General features: G+C 52.6%; 4 protein-coding genes across 4 annotated transcripts; 3 read left to right on the forward strand and 1 right to left on the reverse strand.

Annotated features, from left to right (window-relative positions):
- Positions 1-1,171: 1,171 nt before the first annotated feature.
- POSPLADRAFT_1140419 (hypothetical protein) lies at positions 1,172-1,865 on the reverse strand (the record flags this gene model as incomplete). Its single annotated transcript, XM_024485170.1, has 2 exons — positions 1,172-1,527; positions 1,577-1,865. The coding sequence occupies 2 exons, from the start codon at positions 1,863-1,865 to the stop codon at positions 1,172-1,174; spliced, it is 645 nt and encodes a 214-aa protein (XP_024339993.1).
- A 1,110-nt stretch (positions 1,866-2,975) lies between these two features.
- On the forward strand, positions 2,976-3,673 carry POSPLADRAFT_1140153 (hypothetical protein; the record flags this gene model as incomplete). The annotated part of the gene is made up of 3 exons (XM_024485136.1): positions 2,976-3,024; positions 3,248-3,330; positions 3,482-3,673. The coding sequence occupies 3 exons, from the start codon at positions 2,976-2,978 to the stop codon at positions 3,671-3,673; spliced, it is 324 nt and encodes a 107-aa protein (XP_024339994.1).
- A 2,245-nt stretch (positions 3,674-5,918) lies between these two features.
- Positions 5,919-11,407, forward strand: POSPLADRAFT_1139383 (hypothetical protein; the record flags this gene model as incomplete). Its single annotated transcript, XM_024485028.1, has 15 exons — positions 5,919-6,119; positions 6,171-6,859; positions 7,141-7,155; positions 7,261-7,331; positions 7,564-7,739; positions 7,883-8,064; positions 9,105-9,212; positions 9,332-9,496; positions 9,870-9,956; positions 10,075-10,096; positions 10,154-10,178; positions 10,309-10,328; positions 10,526-10,593; positions 10,777-10,839; positions 10,972-11,407. 15 exons carry the CDS (start codon positions 5,919-5,921, stop codon positions 11,405-11,407), a joined length of 2,328 nt encoding a protein of 775 aa, XP_024339995.1.
- A 1,161-nt stretch (positions 11,408-12,568) lies between these two features.
- POSPLADRAFT_1139085 (hypothetical protein) lies at positions 12,569-13,615 on the forward strand (the record flags this gene model as incomplete). The annotated part of the gene is made up of 4 exons (XM_024484995.1): positions 12,569-12,686; positions 12,733-12,915; positions 13,260-13,309; positions 13,442-13,615. 4 exons carry the CDS (start codon positions 12,569-12,571, stop codon positions 13,613-13,615), a joined length of 525 nt encoding a protein of 174 aa, XP_024339996.1.
- Between the last annotated feature and the right edge of the window lie 4,478 nt (positions 13,616-18,093).

The raw sequence follows: 18,093 nt of genomic DNA on the forward strand, positions 1-18,093 counted from the left end.
ATTGTCCCCGTGCGCTTGATGTTAATCAGGTCCTTTCATAAGCCAACAATGCGAGCTTGCATACACCGTCCTTGGATTATACAATGCGCAGCAGAACTGGAGGTGACTGCCATGTCTGCCCCGCCGTCACAGAACGCTGTTATGCGTTTCAAGCTCGGACTCAACATATCGCTTACCTTCGGCGGCCCATGGTATTTGTTTTGAGACGTTGGGTACAATAGGTACACCTATTGCGAGGATCTGCGGATGCTACTGTGAACGAGTTGCTGTTGTGTTGCAACGAGGAGTCGACACCGGCGGTGTGATGTCTAATGAATTCTAATCTAGTTGAATCTTGAAGTTGCTTTACGATTACATTCATCCGCGTACTTGATGGCATCAACATCCATTATGGCGCACTGTCAGGCCTAGCAGGTCTTCTTGGGGTCCATACTCAAGGGGTTTGGATCCATTATTGAGCGGCGACGGACTACTGTGTTCATACGGCATGCTTGAAGGGATTTCATGTCCTACCTTACGCTAATTGTATGGTTTCAGCATCCATTACTCGATGCTGCTCGTGCCATACTCACGAGGCTCTGATTTATAAATGTGGGTGGAAGAATGATCAGCGAGAGCCGCTGTACGTAAGCGCCCGCCAGCGGAGTCGCGATGCACTTCTTTCCTCTACCGATGTGTTTGTCTTGCTCTCGTCTTGTTCGCAGTTGTGGAAATGTACATAAAGCTATGGGGCTTTGTAGGCATCATTTCTTATCCGGTTCTACAACGAGCTATCCTGAGCCGACGGTCGTGGTGCACCTGGCAAAGCGTCAAGCGAAGTGGTCACATGGCCCTCAGCTCGCGACTTCAGACATGATCTACAGACAGCGTTCTCTGCAGAGTACGAGCTCAACCGTCGCGTGAAGCAGTGCACGAACCCCGGTGCGAGGCCGTACAAATGCTGGATCTGCCCGCAGAAAGCCAACGGCGAGCTTGCTGAATTCGACAGACACGACGCCCTCAGGCGTCATTTTATATCGAAGGATCCGGGGGAGCGACCGCCATCGAAGCGTGATTTGAACTAGAGCTCAGGGCATGGTCTATCAGTTAGTAGCTGTCTAGAACCCTGGTATTCGGAGTCGGTGCTTGCCAATGTGATGGTTCGTGACTCTCGCGCATTACTATATATCGCTCAGCTTGTCTGTAGTATCTCAATGGATTCACTCGCAACTGCCTTCGGCTTGTTGCAATTGGTGCAACGATACTTCTTCTCTTGTGGCTTCTGGTCACGGGGTGCCTTCGTGGTGGCGGGGAGAGAACTCGCAGTCGAACTTCGGGTCGGCGGGCGACTACGAGGTGACACGACGTCCCTCCTTGGTTGCGTCGAGGATGATGTCTGCGCAGGGAGTTCTCCCTGGCTGGATCTGCTGCGCTTCTCGTCACCGCCGATCGGGTCGCCCTTTCTCTTGACAGCGCGTGGGGTCGCCTGATCGACTCCTCCCGCGCCCTTGCACTCTCGCCCTTTTGCGGCACGCGAGGGCTGAATTCCTGTGGGGCCCGCCGCTCGGTCAGGAGGAGGCGATGGTTCAGGATGGACCGTGATTGGACTGTTGTGTTCTTGCGCCCTCATCTGTTCCGAGGCGGGCTTCCACATGGAGGTTGCGGTAGGAGTAAGATCCAAGGGTGGTTGTGGCGTAACACATCGATGGCACGATGAGCGCGTTGGAGGCATCGATGTCCTGGATACTATCCGCGTGGCGGACGCCGCGACGCCCCTCGGTGTTTGTGGCATATTTTTCGTTATATGTTGCCTGCCCCACGTCGTGTGTGCCAGGCGTATGCGCGAAGGATATGTTATCAATGTCTTCGCGTAGAGTCAAAGCCATGTTGGTTGGGAGTCAGCAGCTCGCTGGCAGAGGGTCAGCGTCAGGCAGATGGCGTTGTTCAACCAAATGTAATGGTAACGTAGAGGTTGTCTACTTAGCTTGCTCGTACTCCAGAGTAGGGTCGAACTCCAGTCTCGGTTCTCCTGTGATGGGGTAGAACCTGGACTGTTATGGAGTATATAGCCAGATTCATGTAGTTGTTTGTCGTCTTAGAGGTCGTCAGACTTCATGGGTGCAAGGAGTGTATCTTCATTTCCATGGTTTGCTGGCTTATTTTTTTGTTGAAATATAGTCTCCCATGATGAGGACAAGAAATGGGTCCATGAACTCTGATGGTATATCCTCAGTGTTTGCATCTTGTTTCAATACTCGTGTGGAACTTACGCCGTGGTTTCTGGACATGGATACGGTGTGGTAATGTGAACTTGAGATTGACCTGAGAAGGCACATGCCGTGCGCCTTATATGCTGGATAGTCGAGGCCGTAACGCTTCTCTAGCGCTCTGCTGGCTTCTTAACGGACGACGAATGATCGACACAACAAACGTTGTACTCAAACAGAGCGGTTCCATCAGCGGGTAGGACCAGAATGGGAAGCGTTGTTGTGCGTGTCTCAAGTTGCAAGCATTTAGAAGTATTATCGTTCTAATCAATCAATCACGGGCGTGTGAGTCGTATGTGTCGCATCATTGTGCTGAGCTGTTCAGGGCAAACAATGCAGTCTACATTGTCTGAATCCAAATCGCAGAAGCAGGTAGCCACCTTCGGTAATGTCTGAGGCTCTGCACAACGAGGGCTCAAGCCTCTCCTTTTCGTCAGAGTATTGCCTCATCTAGTCTGCTGCGAGCACTCACCGATCTCTCGGATTCAGATTTTAGGGATATCTCAGTCGTTTTTGTTGTTGACAGACAATTCATCTGCCCTGGCAGGGTTTCTTTTGCAGCATAGCTACCACGTCGGCATGACCACAGACAGGGTGCGCAAGAACGGGATCCGCTCGTACGCCAATACAAACTAATATAGCGTACTGGTTGTAAAGTAGAAAGACAATTGCAAACGCGAGCGCAATGTCAAATTGGGATCGTGCCGCTAGAGCTCGCCGATACCTGACATGCACAGGGTGCAGGGCCCATCACACTCTCGGAAGGAAGAGCGTCAGAGTGTGCGGCCATGGACTCCTCAGTAACCGAGACGGTCAGAAATCCAGCACTGCAATCTGATATACACAGCCATGGCAGGCAGCGAGTGCGTGTCGGCAACGCATGTGCGAGCTGCATACCGCAGCGCGCCTCTTCCGCAGGCACTCATACTCAGCTCGCCTGCCAGCGCGCATCCGATCTCGAGCTGTCATAACCAACATCCACTCACAATGCGGCGTTCCAGGTCCTGGAATTCTAATGTTCAGAGACGAGCCAAAGGCGTACTGGGCCGCTTTCGTAAGCGTTATGTTGGGCTACGGCTCACCGGTGAGTAAAGTCCTCAAATGCAGAGTGGGGTGAGTGGTACCTACCAGAGAGCTATAGTAATCTATTTGCGATGTACATAAAACTGCTTTGACGATGGTTCGCACTCATGCGCATGTCTCATGGCGTGGACCTGTTATAATATGTCAATCAGTTTGCACACAAGTCCAGTTTGCCGATGAAAGTACGGGGTGCAGGTCCATATTTGCGCGAAATCAAGGATGACATGGATCCAGTTATGGAGCGCATCGAACATCGCACTACGGCGGTGCAGGAGCAGCCTAGCGCGTGGATGATCGGTGATCACTGGCATCTTGTGCATGGCAATCACAGAGGTGCTGCTTGAGCAGGCAGCCGCTGCTGCAAAAGGAGCAAAACCACGACCTCATGCTCGAGAGGTCGTGATACATTCGGCACGGATACTGCAGATGTAGCGAGGGAATCCCTTTTGCGGAACACAAGAGCCACAGCGAAATAGACGACACACCTCCTGTGATACTGACTTCCCCATTTTCATCTCACGATTCATTGGAGTTCTCCGCTGCCGCGGCTTGGGCGATGACAGGCGTCGAGCGGATGAAAATCTTTAGCGGTCCAATTCACACTGACGCGACCGGGCCATACGATACCTAGTCGTTGTGTCGCTATAGGATGTTCCAGGCATAAGTTATAGCGTGCACCCACAGTGCGGCGTTTGCCACGGGCGAGTGGCTCACGCGGTAGTTCGACAATTTGATACGGGTCTTGACTCTGAAATGTCGTCGTCTCGTGAAGAGGGCCGCATTAACGCCCAAGAAGCGTAAAATCTCCCTAGATGACAAGCACAAGTCACGCTCCTCTGTCCATGCAAAGAGCTCATCAAAACCTCACATTGTCGGGTCACAAGGACAGATGGCACGTTGCATCAGCGCAAGAACGGGCTATTGTCGTCCTATTGGCGTGGCGAAAGCGCGAAGCGCCAGGCTGTACCCCAATTTGAAGGCGTTGCAGTTATCACTCCTATTTATATTTGTCAGTGAAGAACAGCAGCATTTTAGAGAATAATCGGAGAGAACCCCACTATTCCGGTATGTGACGTTTCGAGGCATGAGCAATGTCTTGAGCATCCGGCCACGCAGATCAGGGTTTTGCGTTTGATGTAGCATCCTATGAAAGCTGCTTAGCAAAAACCACATGACATACGGCAATTAAAAGTCGCAGAGGTGTGAAGCCTAACCGTGAGCCTCGTCATCGACAGGGAAACCGCTTCCACGCCGGGATTAAGCACAGCGGACGGCCTGCAGGAGGAAATGACCGCATCTCTGACGAAGAGAGAGCTAGGATATGTGGCTATTGCGCTATATCCATATCTATCCCTACGTCAGAGGGAATGTCGGAGGCCTCCTGAGTCATGGCTGCGTTGTCGGCAGCTCGGACCCTCTGTTCGTACGCATGTCCTATGACGTGGCCCGCGAGGAGTATATCAATAGGTCTGTATACATGTCCCGCTGGCTGATGGGCAGCATGTGGCGCATGTGGCTAGTGAAATATTTCGAGACAGACATGATCGTGAGATCCCATAGAGAATCTCTGGAGAGCAGGAGTATGCAAGACGCCTGGCGCGTGAGACAACGGTGACCGCCAACGTGGCGTGCAGCACGAACGCAGAATGCTGCACAGGCCACAGGTCTGCAAGGAGAAGTACAACCCGTGCTCTACAGGTCGCGGTGCATGCACCGGCTTACATGTCACAACGCAGTGGATGACATCCTGCCTCCGAGCCACAACAAAACAGATGACACACCCTCAGTGATTTCCACCCACGCCGACCTTACACAAAAACACCTATGCGCTACATCTCACATCCCTTCGGGGTTCCCCGTAGCGTGGTGACCGAACTCGGAGCCACCGCCCATTTGGTCCTCTTCTGGTCGGTTCATAAGTAGTTCCTAGACTTGGGGTAGTAATGATCTATTGCGGGCATCAGCCACATCATGCATCCACAGTGTTGGATTTGTCACCTCGGGGGAGTGGTTCAAGCGGTGGCTCAACGATCGAGCACGGACCCTAGATCCGAAAGGCGACCAAACCGCGTGAGGGGACTGAAGACGTGGTTGTGCTCTTCAACTCACAAGGGAGATCCGGACATGTGGGATCACCTTCATACAGAATCCCGCCAGAACATCACATTCTGGGAATACGAAGATGAGTGGCACGCTGTAGCAGCGTGAGAACCGGTCACCGTCCACCGAGAACAAAGGCGCGCAGCGCCAGCCTTCATCTCGATATGGAAACAGTCGCCGCTGTCACTCGCTCGCAATTCAACTTCTGTGCTTCCTTCTACTTCTTCTAGTGCGTGGGTAAGGGCCTGCATTGTTCTGAATGCCCAAAGGAGCGCCTTCGCAAGGATCTTAGGGACACGCGCGGTTCATGAGTCAGTGTACACTGCGCAGAGCATTATCGCAGAGCTCACATATACATATAAGCGGTGCCCCTCTTGCCTCTCAGACCACCATCGACTCGTTCCAACCTTCGCAGCCTCTATACTAGGCGCTGACCTGTGTAGCCACATTATTCTTGATCCTCAGCACGACCGCCATACCAACTCTACCATGTCTTCTGATGCATTCGCGGAGTTACGCGCTTGGCTCCAGGGCACCGCAAGTACGAGCACTGAGGAATCATTCCTCGCAGCAAGTCCACCGCACCGCCAGGAGCCGCACGACGGGGCAGATGCGCCCAAAGGTGACGAAGACCTAGAGGGTCTCTTTGCCAATTTCAACTGGGATTTATCATCGTATGGATTGCCGGAGGTATGCTGCCGTTTTCCCTCTGTCTACACACAGCATATAACATCCTGTCAGCCCCTCAGCTTTGAGGACCTCTCCCAGAAGGATGCCACCATAGGGATCAACCCTATGGACACGCTCCTTCAACCCCAGCCCTGCAGTGTCCAAGCGCACACACCCACACACGGACACGGGAATTTCGTGGAAAATCCGCTGTCACAGGCGGAGCATCCGTCCGCGGTCCCCTCGGGATTCGCCCCATACGGTGCGCTGTCCTCGGCGATCGGACCTTGGGCGGCTCCACTCGATCCATATCAAGCCTACTACGAAAGCTGGCTCTATCGGTGGTATACTGCAAGCCCATCGCATGTTGCGCTGCATAGCGTAACCAGCGATCCCACACCTGGCCTGCAATTCACAGGGCAGGCTGTGAGAAACACAGATTACATCAACTACGGCAACGGCGACGACGTCATCGACGCTCCTGCGCCGCGCGCTCCCCGTCGCAAGAAGGCCCGCTCTGGTACTCGCAAGGACGCCATCCGCCTGTTCGTCGCTAGACGATCCAAGCTCAGGAAGCCCACTTCCCACAACTACGGATGTGGACATTGCGATGCATGGTTCACTCGCATCTATGACCGCCAACGTCATATGCAAACTGGCTGCGCCAATGGCGAACAGAAGGAATGGCAGTGTCCTCTCTGTTTCAAGATGTACTCGCGCATCGACTCGCGCGCGAGGCATTGCCAGAGCCTGCACAATATGTCATACAATGACGCATTTGCACTAGCTCAACAAAGGATGGCGAATACGGTCGCTAGTGCGAGTGAAAGCTCACATGCATCATCCGACGAGGATTAGACTTCTTCGCATCGATTCCTCTCTCTCTGGCGTCTCTGCTATCTCTGCTGTCGTCTTCGCTTTTCCAAGGACCTTGATATGGCTATGCATGATTACTTTGATCTCGCTGCTTGTTTGCTTTGTATCTATGTCTCCGGCTTGTGTATTTGCTGTCTATGCTGTGATATATCTATTCTCATTCAAGCGTCACACAATGCCAGTGAGTGAATTGCGTGCTTACGATGTCCGATAGCTCGATGCAACCGAGGATGGACAGCGTCCGGCACTGGTATATGGGATAGCGCAATGGATGGGTGAAATGTAGATGTACTTCGCGCAACGATGCGATGATTCCCTCGTACATATCACCTGAGGCAAGACAAGAACCGATTGATAGTGAGACGTTGCGTTGCTCTTTATTCAACAGAAACCTGAGCGACCAGCATTTTAGTTAAAAGCAGAATGTGTAGCATAAGATCTGTCGAAGGTAAAGTCGGGATCCAAACTCTGAGTTACGCGTTGTACAATCTTGCAATCGCAGATGAACCTTGTCGGCATCTGCCGAAACTGGACCGTCCATCCTGAACCTGGAAGCAGCTCTATCGCTAATGACTGGAGCCCACACCAGTGACCGTCGGGATGAACATGAACAGGTATCGGACGATTAACGCGGAAGAAATGTACGATGACAGAGACAGGGTCGGTAGTAAGGGTACAAACGCGCAGGATTATGACTACGGCATGTGGGCGTATATACGACCGCAACGCATGATATATCATCTCTCACGCGAGCTCGAGAAAACAGTAAGAGTTCTGGTGGGAATTGCGTATATAGATGTCGGCGATGTTCCGCAGCCCGTGCGACGATATCGCGGCATCAAATCTCAACCAGATTCACGTCATGCCATAAGATGTTCAGCTGGAAAGCGACAGAACCTCCACGACAGGTGCACATAGGAACCCCAAAGAGTATAGGGAGAGGAACGACTATTGATAGTGTCGCATTTCGCGTGATTGACACAGACGACGTGATCACCGGAATTGATGGACTCGAGACATGCGCTAGTCAAGTGCTCGTCTGTAGGTGCCTTGCGGAGTCGAGGCATCAGAGTCTGCGGGTGATTCACGAGTGTGTCGGAGGTCGTTGACTAGGAGTGACGACTGAGTATTCTGGAGCGCCTCCGTTTTCGGATTGAGGACCACGTCGACGGCGAATAAGCAGTCCGCGTTGAAATATGACCGCCGGAGGCGATCATGCCAGGGTGCCGTCCATGGATGTGATCGTCAAGGAAGCGTCTGAAAAGCCGCGGAGCGAGACAGGGCATACGACAATGTCATGAGGCTGGGGAGCAGAGAGGAAGCGGAGAAGCAATGTATCTTGATTCTTGGGTTGGGAGACGTGAGGCGCGGAACTATCCAAGGAATGATCAGGAGTTTGTGATGCGTTGACATGTTCGGAGGTTGAGGAATGCACCGGGACAATTTCAGGACCCGTCCTATAGTGATGGGCCAGTAAAGATATCCCGCAAAGTATGATACGAACTGTTCATCCGCGCCATCCATATAGCACCGATGACGTGGTGTGTGCTCCGGCGTCCTGCGGCGTGCTATTATGGTGCCTCCGTCCTTCATAGTCGAACGGTGCATTGAATTACAGATAGTAATGTTCAAAGATGGAGGGACCTCGAACGCGCAGTAGTACCCGTTGTATGCGTAGTTGATTGAGCACTTGAAGGTCCCTTTCCAGCACGATCAAGCCAGGGATCATGTATACTGAGTTAAAGTGCTAGCATTGACTAGTACACAATACAATCATAGAACGCGTATATACTCACTGAATACACGCGCCACGTGTCCGTAGTCCGTGGTCCGCAGACGGTGTTGAACGCATTGCGCTAACCTGCGCAGGTTGGACAAGAGCAGAGTTGACATTAAGCGGTGGGAGCGAGCATATTGAGTTGGGGTAGGCAAGTAAAAGGATGGCCATGGGGTGGTTCAAGTGCTGGCCAGCGCCGAGCAAATGCGGCAAGATGGCTTTTTCCGAAGAGGCGCCCGCTGTGGCTGGACAAGCGCTCCACCGACTGCCGCAAATCCACAACCGTGTTGGCGTCGTTTGTATGCTTTGTCCCTTTAGCCAAATGGTACATTGCAGATATTTTGCAACGACAGGTGTTTTGGCAAGCTTTTTGCAACATCTCAACTTTTGTTGATAGAACCAGTATTCCGCGCCACTGGCGCGGTATACTCGGTGACCTGTCGTTGCTCTGAAGGCGAGCAGTGCGTTGTCTACCATGCATCCACATGCGTGAGATGTTGATTGTCTGGTAGAATATCAAGCGTTGTCATTACAAGAACATTTGACAAACCGTGTACATCCTCACGGTATGTCCCCGCAGCCTCTCTTGCGGCCCGCCGGCGGCAACGCAGATTGCCTTTGTTAAGTATCATAGCTTGGAGGCGAGCTCGCTAGTGAGCTGGTTCATCGCGAGTTCCCATGTAACAGGCACGCTACGATATATCGCTCGTGAATGCATGGTCGACGTGCGCTGCCTGCTGTGGACGTGTGTGTCGAGTTATGGTGGGTGTTTGTATGCGCCGGCTCGGGAAGCGAAGTACTGTCCGTGCCCCAGTTCAATTACTGGCTCGTCCATACCCAATTATCCCGGTGCCCGTTCCTCAGGGAATTTGGTGGACCCTGCGGTGATGTGCACTTGTGCGTCCCAGGTGTAAGACTCCGTCTCCAGAGACATTCAAGTTATTTCGCCTCTGCGTTCATGTTCCTGTCTTGTGGCTCTTCACTTGTGTCGGTGCAGATGAGCGAACTCTGGTCGCTGCGAATCCATAGGCTGTAACTGGCTATGTTGATGTGGGGGCCGTAACGGTGCGATTGAACCTATTATACCCAATGTCCTCGTAGATGTACGTGGCGTGTAGCGAGGAGCAGTATAATCTGTTGCGCCTTGGCTCTCTCCCGTCGGATGACTCGCTGTTTGGAGATGTTGCAGAAATTCGTGTGCTCAGGTATGAAACGCCGCTGCTGCCCTTTCTCCCTCATGAAGTATCCGTGGCGGACCCAAGTTGCACGTATCCTGTACTGACTCTGACCTGACGGGGAGCGAACTTGAAGCCATTAGCTCAGATACCCTCCAGGGCTGTGGCTGGTGCGTGATACCGCAATATGAACGCAATAATTGTTCCTGCTTACCGGTCATGAATAGGCTGGCACGAGTGCTACGACTTCTGGTGGGTCTCGATTGATGATCCCATGTGATGAGCGATGCTGACGCGTTCTCCGGGTTCCTCGACTGAATGACGAGAGAGGTGCGACGAGTCATGACCAGAGCAATGTCATTTCGCGGTCATCGTATTACAGTTGCCAAGGTTGCTGACCAGGTGAGCGTTGTCTCACTCAGCTTGCGAAGTGCAGCGGGCGCTTGAGCTGATTGGCCCGTCCGTTCAGTCCACTGAACAAGGTCATATGGTGAACGGTGGACACGCCTTTGCGCTCGATCATTGATGCCTTTTCCAGATGGGTCTCTGTGCGTTGTTTTTGATCTGGCTGTGGGAGGGTAGCTATTGCTACTGAACAGCCGTGTGTTCCCACAGGACAATGGGGCAAAATAGCCCCACGCGATGGACGATGTTTCATTGGCCAAGCGTACGCAGGTAGGGCACCATGAAAAGATTGAATGTGCTTGCATGGCCGGATTGGACAGCTTCGTGAATTGGCATCAACTTCGCAGAGCAGGCTCGTGACACTGGTCGTTCCCATTGGTTTCGCTCTCTGGAGAGGAGCGTCTTTGTAGAGACAAGGTAAAGAGCTCCCTACATATAAATACAGCTCCGAGGATGGGACAGAGAGCATCCGCCGCTCTCAACTTTCCAGCTACGGCACCCCCCAAAGGTGAGCACTCAGCCATCGTTGCCACAATCCTCGTCCTGATCCCGCTTGCGTCCAGCCACATCCGTGTCTAGATTCTGAGCAAAACAAAATGTCCCAGCAAATTGAACTCCCGGTGTACGTTGCTCAATATAGCAACACGCAAGACACTGCCTGGCACTGGGAGATTGTCGTCAAAACAAATCCTTGGGTCAAAGGTACCGGCCAGGCTGTCGGGGAGGCCTTTCACATCAAGGGCGCGACTCAGGCTATCTTCACCTACGAGCGGAAGCAAAACGTGAAGTACGGCTCCCCGTCATCGTTCAAGGGATGTGTGCTCGTCGGCCACATTAATGCGACGGCTCTGGACGCGGCGGACCAGTTGCTGAGCACGGTACCCATTGTCAACGGAAATCATAACTGGAACTGCCAGAACTGGGTGGTACTCGCGATTTCTGCGCTGGAAAACCAAGGGAGGGCGTTCTTCAAGCTGAACAAGGGCAGGCCAGTCAAGCAGGTGGACCTGCTTGCGAAGATGATCCCGCTGGCCACGGCTTACGATGCTGTGGTCCAATCTGAGGACGAGCTGTGAGATGTCGGTGTCTCTGTATGTGTCGATCTTGTTTGTCCACCAATTCTACTCCGCGTTACTGCTTCCTTTACGTTTGTCGCATTATTTTCTCAGACTGATCTCGGTCGTCGCCATGTAATACACTTGCTGGTGTCTATGTCTGTACGTGTTCCGGCTGGGCTGATTGTGTAATATTTTATCTTTTTATGCGAAAGCATCTGAGGGTCTCTAGATAGTGCGGTGACCATCTGCGTGTCCTGCAGCCGTTCTAATATATAGACTTGTGTTGAACCAACTAATCTGTGATTATCGACTATGGAAACATGAGACAGCGAATCTATATATGGTATGTATACACGGCAGCTGATGCTCCCACCTGTCATACGTCTGTCTGTCATATTATGAGGTTTGAGTATGATCGTCAGCAATCTCTGTGGCCTTATTCATCGTCCTGATGATTATACAAGCATCTACATCTTCTTGTATAAACCCTAAATGTTTCCTTTATACTACCTGCGTGCTTGCCTCATGGATAGTAGATGCTCAATCCCCCACCATACATTGCCTACGCCTCTCGAATGGTCGATCAGTCAAACACTGTTTTGGGTGTTGGACATGCTCTGTTCAATGCCTTGCATATCGCAGATGAGGCAGCGACGCGATTCAGACCACAAGGGCGAGTGAAAGGCGCTCATACACTTTGTAATCATCTCTGTTTCTGCAGAGCCACTATCTCAAACACCCTTCACACTTGTCTACAGAGTGCCTATTAGAACTTTGCTGCCATATAGACATCACCATGACATGCATTTCGTATAACCGGCTACACCATCGCTTCACGGCAGTATCAAGATGTCCAAGGTACTTCGATTGTGGCGCTGAGTCCCGGACTCCTGCAACACCGCCATGCATGGTCGTCACCGTGCTTGAGGTACTTAGTATGTTGAACGGTGCTGCTGCCCCAAGTAAGAGTATGGTTCTATCAACCTTCTGGAAACATTGGGGCTTAGCGGCCATGTATGTAGCATGTTTTGCTGATACGTGCCACACTGGCTGCGGCAAACTTCCGGATTGCGGCCAAACCAGGTGCTACAGCACTTTCAATGGTACTTTGATGAGACCTTCCGTTTTGTGTTTTACTTCCTTCCGACTCTTGACGCCACTGTCACCCGAACGGGCAACATGCCTGAGGGGATGATGACGTCATGTCTGCGGCAGCATCTAGACAGAGAGACTGGCAGCCCCTCGCAGGGGTTAACGTTCGCTAAATGGGCCAATTTCCACGGTATCAGCGCGCCTGGTGCGGCTATTGACGAGGTCTATCCTCGAATACCCATCATTACTAGTAATGTCTGGTACCTGTCCCATTCTGGAGAAAGAGACCTCCGCTAAGTACGCGCAAACTGCGAACAGGCTCATCTCATCTAGAGCCTTTCGATGTCCTAAAGATCAACTCATGAGCGTTCTCCAGGCGGTCCTGTTCCTTGTGCAAGTTCTTGTCATGAGCGCCGGTGTTACAACCACCGCAGGTCTGTGTGACACCGTGCGACATGTCACAGTTGCTAGTCACAGTCAGATCGAAGCTCGCGGTCTCTTTTAAGAGTTTGTCTTGAACCATGTTGCGATGTCTTCAGAGCTGGCTCATCTGTCTAATCACTACGAGGCTCCAGGCGTCAACGTCCCGACATTGAATTCGCACATCTTAATGAATGTGAACTCCTGGGCTTTCAATTGCCAGTGTGCACTCGAAGTTTTTGTACTTGTTCTCCGACTCGTGGCAAACACCATGAAAGAACACGATGATCACACGGAGATTCGTTCTCACGGAATATTCAGGCGAGCCACATGTATGCTACTTTGAAAACTTTCAAAGGCATACCGTTAAGAAGTGCGCGAGAGTACACCAGCGTCTACCAAACCATGGTAAGCCTTCCTACCCGCCCAGCCCTCCTATAATTGCCATCCGAGCTCGCATATGTTTCTTCACCGCCTTACGGGGCATGGTCATACCCGATTAATTTTGAGTGCACGGCGTTGTATCATATCTTCTACCAGCGTCTCTCGCTCTCCGAGCCGGTCGCACTTGTTCTTAGAGATGCCGTTCAGCTCGGAATTGCGCATGTAGCGCTTCTGACTCATATCCGAATCGTTGAAAGTGGTGCCGAGTGTAAACCTCAGCTCACAGTGATGAAACCTATAAGGACTTGCGAGGCCGCGAGACATCCGTGAAATCACATGGTGTTTCTGATTTCACGTGAGTTAGACAAAGCCCTTGCGATTGCTGTGGAGGAGATCATTATATACCGAAGGCTATTGTCGGGAAGTCGAAGTCTCAATCGAGAATTGGCCGTGCTTGTACCAGAGTCGCGAGGATAACTTCGTCCACTGGAATGGACGGCCAGTGCTAGTTGAAGAACGGGGATGCCATTACTATCTTCCGTGACGCAGTCGAGATTACAGCGTGCCTTCTGCACACTATGCGGTAAGCTTTTCTCCCGCGAGAGGAACGTAGGACAATTGATGATGTTACACCAGAGCGGAAAAGAACGACGTCGTGGAGATGCGTTCACTGTAACAATGGCGGATCGACCGCCATCCGGAATGCGCTATCATTGTCAGGGCATCAAGCAAGTAGCGCCCGCAATGGAGGAAGCGTCTGTATTCAGACCAGGTTTCCTAGCAAATATAATTGAATAGGAAACCGCTTCAATATGCGCTAGCGTGCGTTCTTATATCCGTAGAAGGTGAGTTCAACATTTGAACGCCACCATCACAACCACATGGCTGAAATTCAGCGTCAAACTTCACTCTAGAACAGGATTGCCAGCTTTAGCCCGCTGCTCGCGAACTCCCTATAGATCGCGAGAGAAGCTCGGCCTGCGGCAGTGATTAGCCGGTGTCAGGGTACGTTGTATCGAAGAGCGGTATTGCGCTACTATACCTCACCGGGCAGTCGGCAGGCGCCAATCAACGAGTGCATTCCCGAAATCTCTCTGAAGGAAGGTAGGTATATACCGGCATGGGTCCCAATAAGGAACGTCGGCTTTCCGTACCTATATACATGGGTCGCTACAGTCCCTATCCATACGGAGCATCCTCACCAGGCTTGCTACTGATGACTATTCGGCGCGCGCAGCATCACTCACCGGGCAGCGGTATCACAAGCCTCAACTAGTACACGGAACAAGCACAACAATAATACCCCACGGCCGCCGCGAACACCACCTACGCCGGCGCGCCCGGCGCCACGTACATAGCAACCCCATCAAACGTGACTAACACCACCAACTTCGCGAGCAGGTCCATCAACAAGCGCTGCACCGATGTTCGCAGACCGATCAGCGATTCTGTCTCCTGGGCCAATCAAGCTGGGGTCGCCAACTTGGGGGTCCTGCTCGACTGCCTGGTAAGGTACAGTACACGTTGAGGAAGAAGTCGATCCCGCATTACACGCTTGTAAATATCAATTTCGAGAGATGTTCGAGATTTAGATCTTGTGATAGTCGTTGTATCATTCCCGGCAAGTCACAAAGGCACGCAACGATGATGATGATGAATTCTAGATTTATATCCCGCAACAAGCAAACATATAGTGCTAAGACGCGGCGGGCTCCGGCCTGCGAAATGCGGGCGGCGTCGCCCTGTCGTGCGTGGTGTCTACGGGATCATGTACTATGGTTTACCAGTGGATGCCCCCCCCCCCTCTGGATGGCCAGGTTTGTGATGGCGCAACAACCGGGCACTCCCCTGCCTTCGACATTATGTGGACACCTACATTTTCGTATGCCTACTCTCACCTCCAACTTGAATGAGAGCGAACGGATGAGTCGTTCAGGAGTCCCTTCTTTCGAGGGGTTTGATGGCCATGTCACGCCCGAGATCACGATGGCCACGACGGACACGAGCGGAGCTACAAAATTGACCTGTCGATCACCGTGGATCCACACGCCACTGAGCAAAAGTTCAGGCCCCGGCCCTGTGGGCCGAGCGGGCCTCTGAATCGGCATCGTCACATTGATGTGACGAAGTGTTACCTGGTCATCAAGAGGGGAGGGCCATCCACTGGTAAACCATAGTAGTAGAGCGATGTAGTAATTCACGGGTGCTAATGCAAGGCATGTGGGTGGCTATCTAAATAGTGTTCCCGACAGGCGCGCGATGGCAATATAGCAGCGCACTGTTCGCGTCTGCCAACCCATTGCAGCTGTGAACTTTACAGAAATCAACAAATTCCGATGTAATGCCGATCAAGAAACGAAGCTGATAACCGAAACGGGATCGCATAGGCGTGCATCGGCAGCGGTTATATCGGGGATGGCCTAGGTACCGTATTTCTTATGGGAAGCTCATGTCAAGGTGCTGCTTGTTCCTTCTTTCTTGTGCTTCGTGTGGGAATGTGTTGCCTACGATCTACACTTCCTTGCACCTTCTCCGGTATGCGCTGGAACGGCTTCTATTTATCCTTATATTGTCCTGATAGACATTGGCTTTCAGTGCTTCAAGTGCTAATCCGCTCATGGTCCAGACTACATAAAGTGTACGTAGCATCTACCCCACGGCTAATATCCGCGAGTGCGCTAAGCTCATGGGTCTTCCTGTTCATCAGATCATCGTGAGGGAGTCCCCGGCAAGGGACCAGAATCATCTGCGCTTCAGACGCTCTAGCACCACGTCAGCTATAAATGCAAGCTATCTGACGAGCTCGCTGTATTCCCAAGTCTTTGGAAGCTCTTCCTTTGCCTCGTACCATGTCGGCTCTGCTTGAATACGACGTCATTATAGCTGGAGGTCAGACGTCTTAACGAGGTACGAGCGACGTCGAATCTAGCGACTACCGGTCAGAGCTTCAGTGAGGTAAGATCAACTCTTTATTACTGTACCTAGCGACTACCAGTCACTTTACAGGGGATCAGCGCATGTACAGTGCATAGGGAAATATAGGGACTTACGAGCTTCAGTGAGGTAAGATCAACTGAAGCTCGCATCGAAACAGAGACGCTATATAACATATCGTAATGCGGTGAGTCGCCAGTATCTACGGTACATGGCTAAACGAAAAGGAGTCCGGATATATAGTGCGGGTCAGGAACACCAGGGGCGCGACAACGTCGCGCTGATCCCGACGCGATAACGCGGCGTCATGCGCGCACGCACACGTGGGGCGGATGGATGCGCTTGACCGTCAACACTCCCCCTCAAGCGGGACGAAGCCCCATGCGTTCGGCGAGGAGCCCGACCTTGTGCTGCACCAACGCTTTCGTAAGGAGGTCCGCGACCATGTCGTTGGTCGGGCAGTAGTCCAGCATCGCGCGGCCAGAGTCGAGGACTTCACGGATGAAGTGGTAGCGTATATCAATGTGCTTTGTACGTGCACTGAGTAGGCCGTTCTTCGCGATGGTAATGGCGCTCTGATTGTCGGAGAATAAAAGGGTCGGATCAGATAATGGAGAGGTGAGTTCGCCTAATAGAGCGCGAAGCCACAGGAGTTCTCGGGTGGTGTCAGATGCAGCGATGTATTCAGCTTCAGTAGAGGAGAGTGCGATGATCGGCTGCTTTCGCGAGCTCCAAGTGATTGCACCACCAGTAAAGAGGAAGACATGCCCGGAGATGGAATGACGGTGAGGTTGGGAAGCCCAGTCGGCGTCAGAGTATCCCGTCAAACCGTCTGTTGAGGGGCCGAATGTAAGACGCAGCTCGCGTGTGCCTTTGAGGTAGCGAAGCACCCGCTTTGCAGCATCCCAATGGATTGGCACGGGGTTTGCCATGAACTGCGCGAGCGTTGAGACAGCGAATGCGATGTCGGGGCGTGTGCCGATTGCCGCGTACATCAGGCTGCCAACAAGGCGAGAGTATGGCTTACGAGCCATCTCACGACAGTCGTCGTCAGTAAGCTCGACGCCGTGAAGGGTGACGTGCGGGTCCATGGGCACAGTGAGCGAGTAAGCGTCGGTCATACGGAAGCGTTCGAGCATGGTGTTGATGTACGACGCTTGCGAGAGGGAGATGGTGCGAGTGGCGCGGTTGCGAAGGATCTCAAAGCCGAGTAGCCAGCGTGCTTCACCGAGGTCAACTATCTCGAAGCGAGCTGAAAGTTGCTGCTTCAGCTTGGCCATAACACGCTTGGTGTTTGTCACCAGCGTGCAGTCGTCAACGTGGATGACGATGATGATGACCACACCAGGGACGAAGATAAAGAACACACCAAAGTCGTGTTTACTTCGCGTGAGGCCAATCTCATCAAACAGCTCACAGACCGTTGATAGGCGCCGAGCCCCGCTGGGCCCCGATACACCTCTTTTCGGCACTCACATCCCGCCCGGCACTTCGACTCAGTCTCCCAACACTTCGATTTCGCCTTCGACGCTCTTCGACACCTTCGACGGTGCGCGACGCTTACTCGAAGCTCGGCACGGTCGTCCCGATGCCTCGCGCGTAGATCCCGGGACATCTTCCGCATTCGGCGAACAATAGGGCCACTTAACGCCGCTCGGCCAAGCGCGCGCTTCGCTCCAAGCCACACCGAAGTAGCCGGTCTTTCCCGATTAGGTATTGAACCTCGCGGCATGCCTTCAACGACGGATACCGGTCCGAAGTGGCCATATGTTGCCCTTCATCTCCGCGTTCGGCATGATGTCACTCTACCGATGGACTTGATGCGTGCCACTCGGTGAGGCAGCTTCTTGAGGAACAATGCAAAGCCCCTTGTA

Source organism: Postia placenta (assembly GCF_002117355.1).
Source record: "Postia placenta MAD-698-R-SB12 unplaced genomic scaffold POSPLAscaffold_5, whole genome shotgun sequence".
Taxonomy (NCBI): Eukaryota; Fungi; Basidiomycota; class Agaricomycetes; order Polyporales; family Adustoporiaceae; genus Rhodonia; species Rhodonia placenta.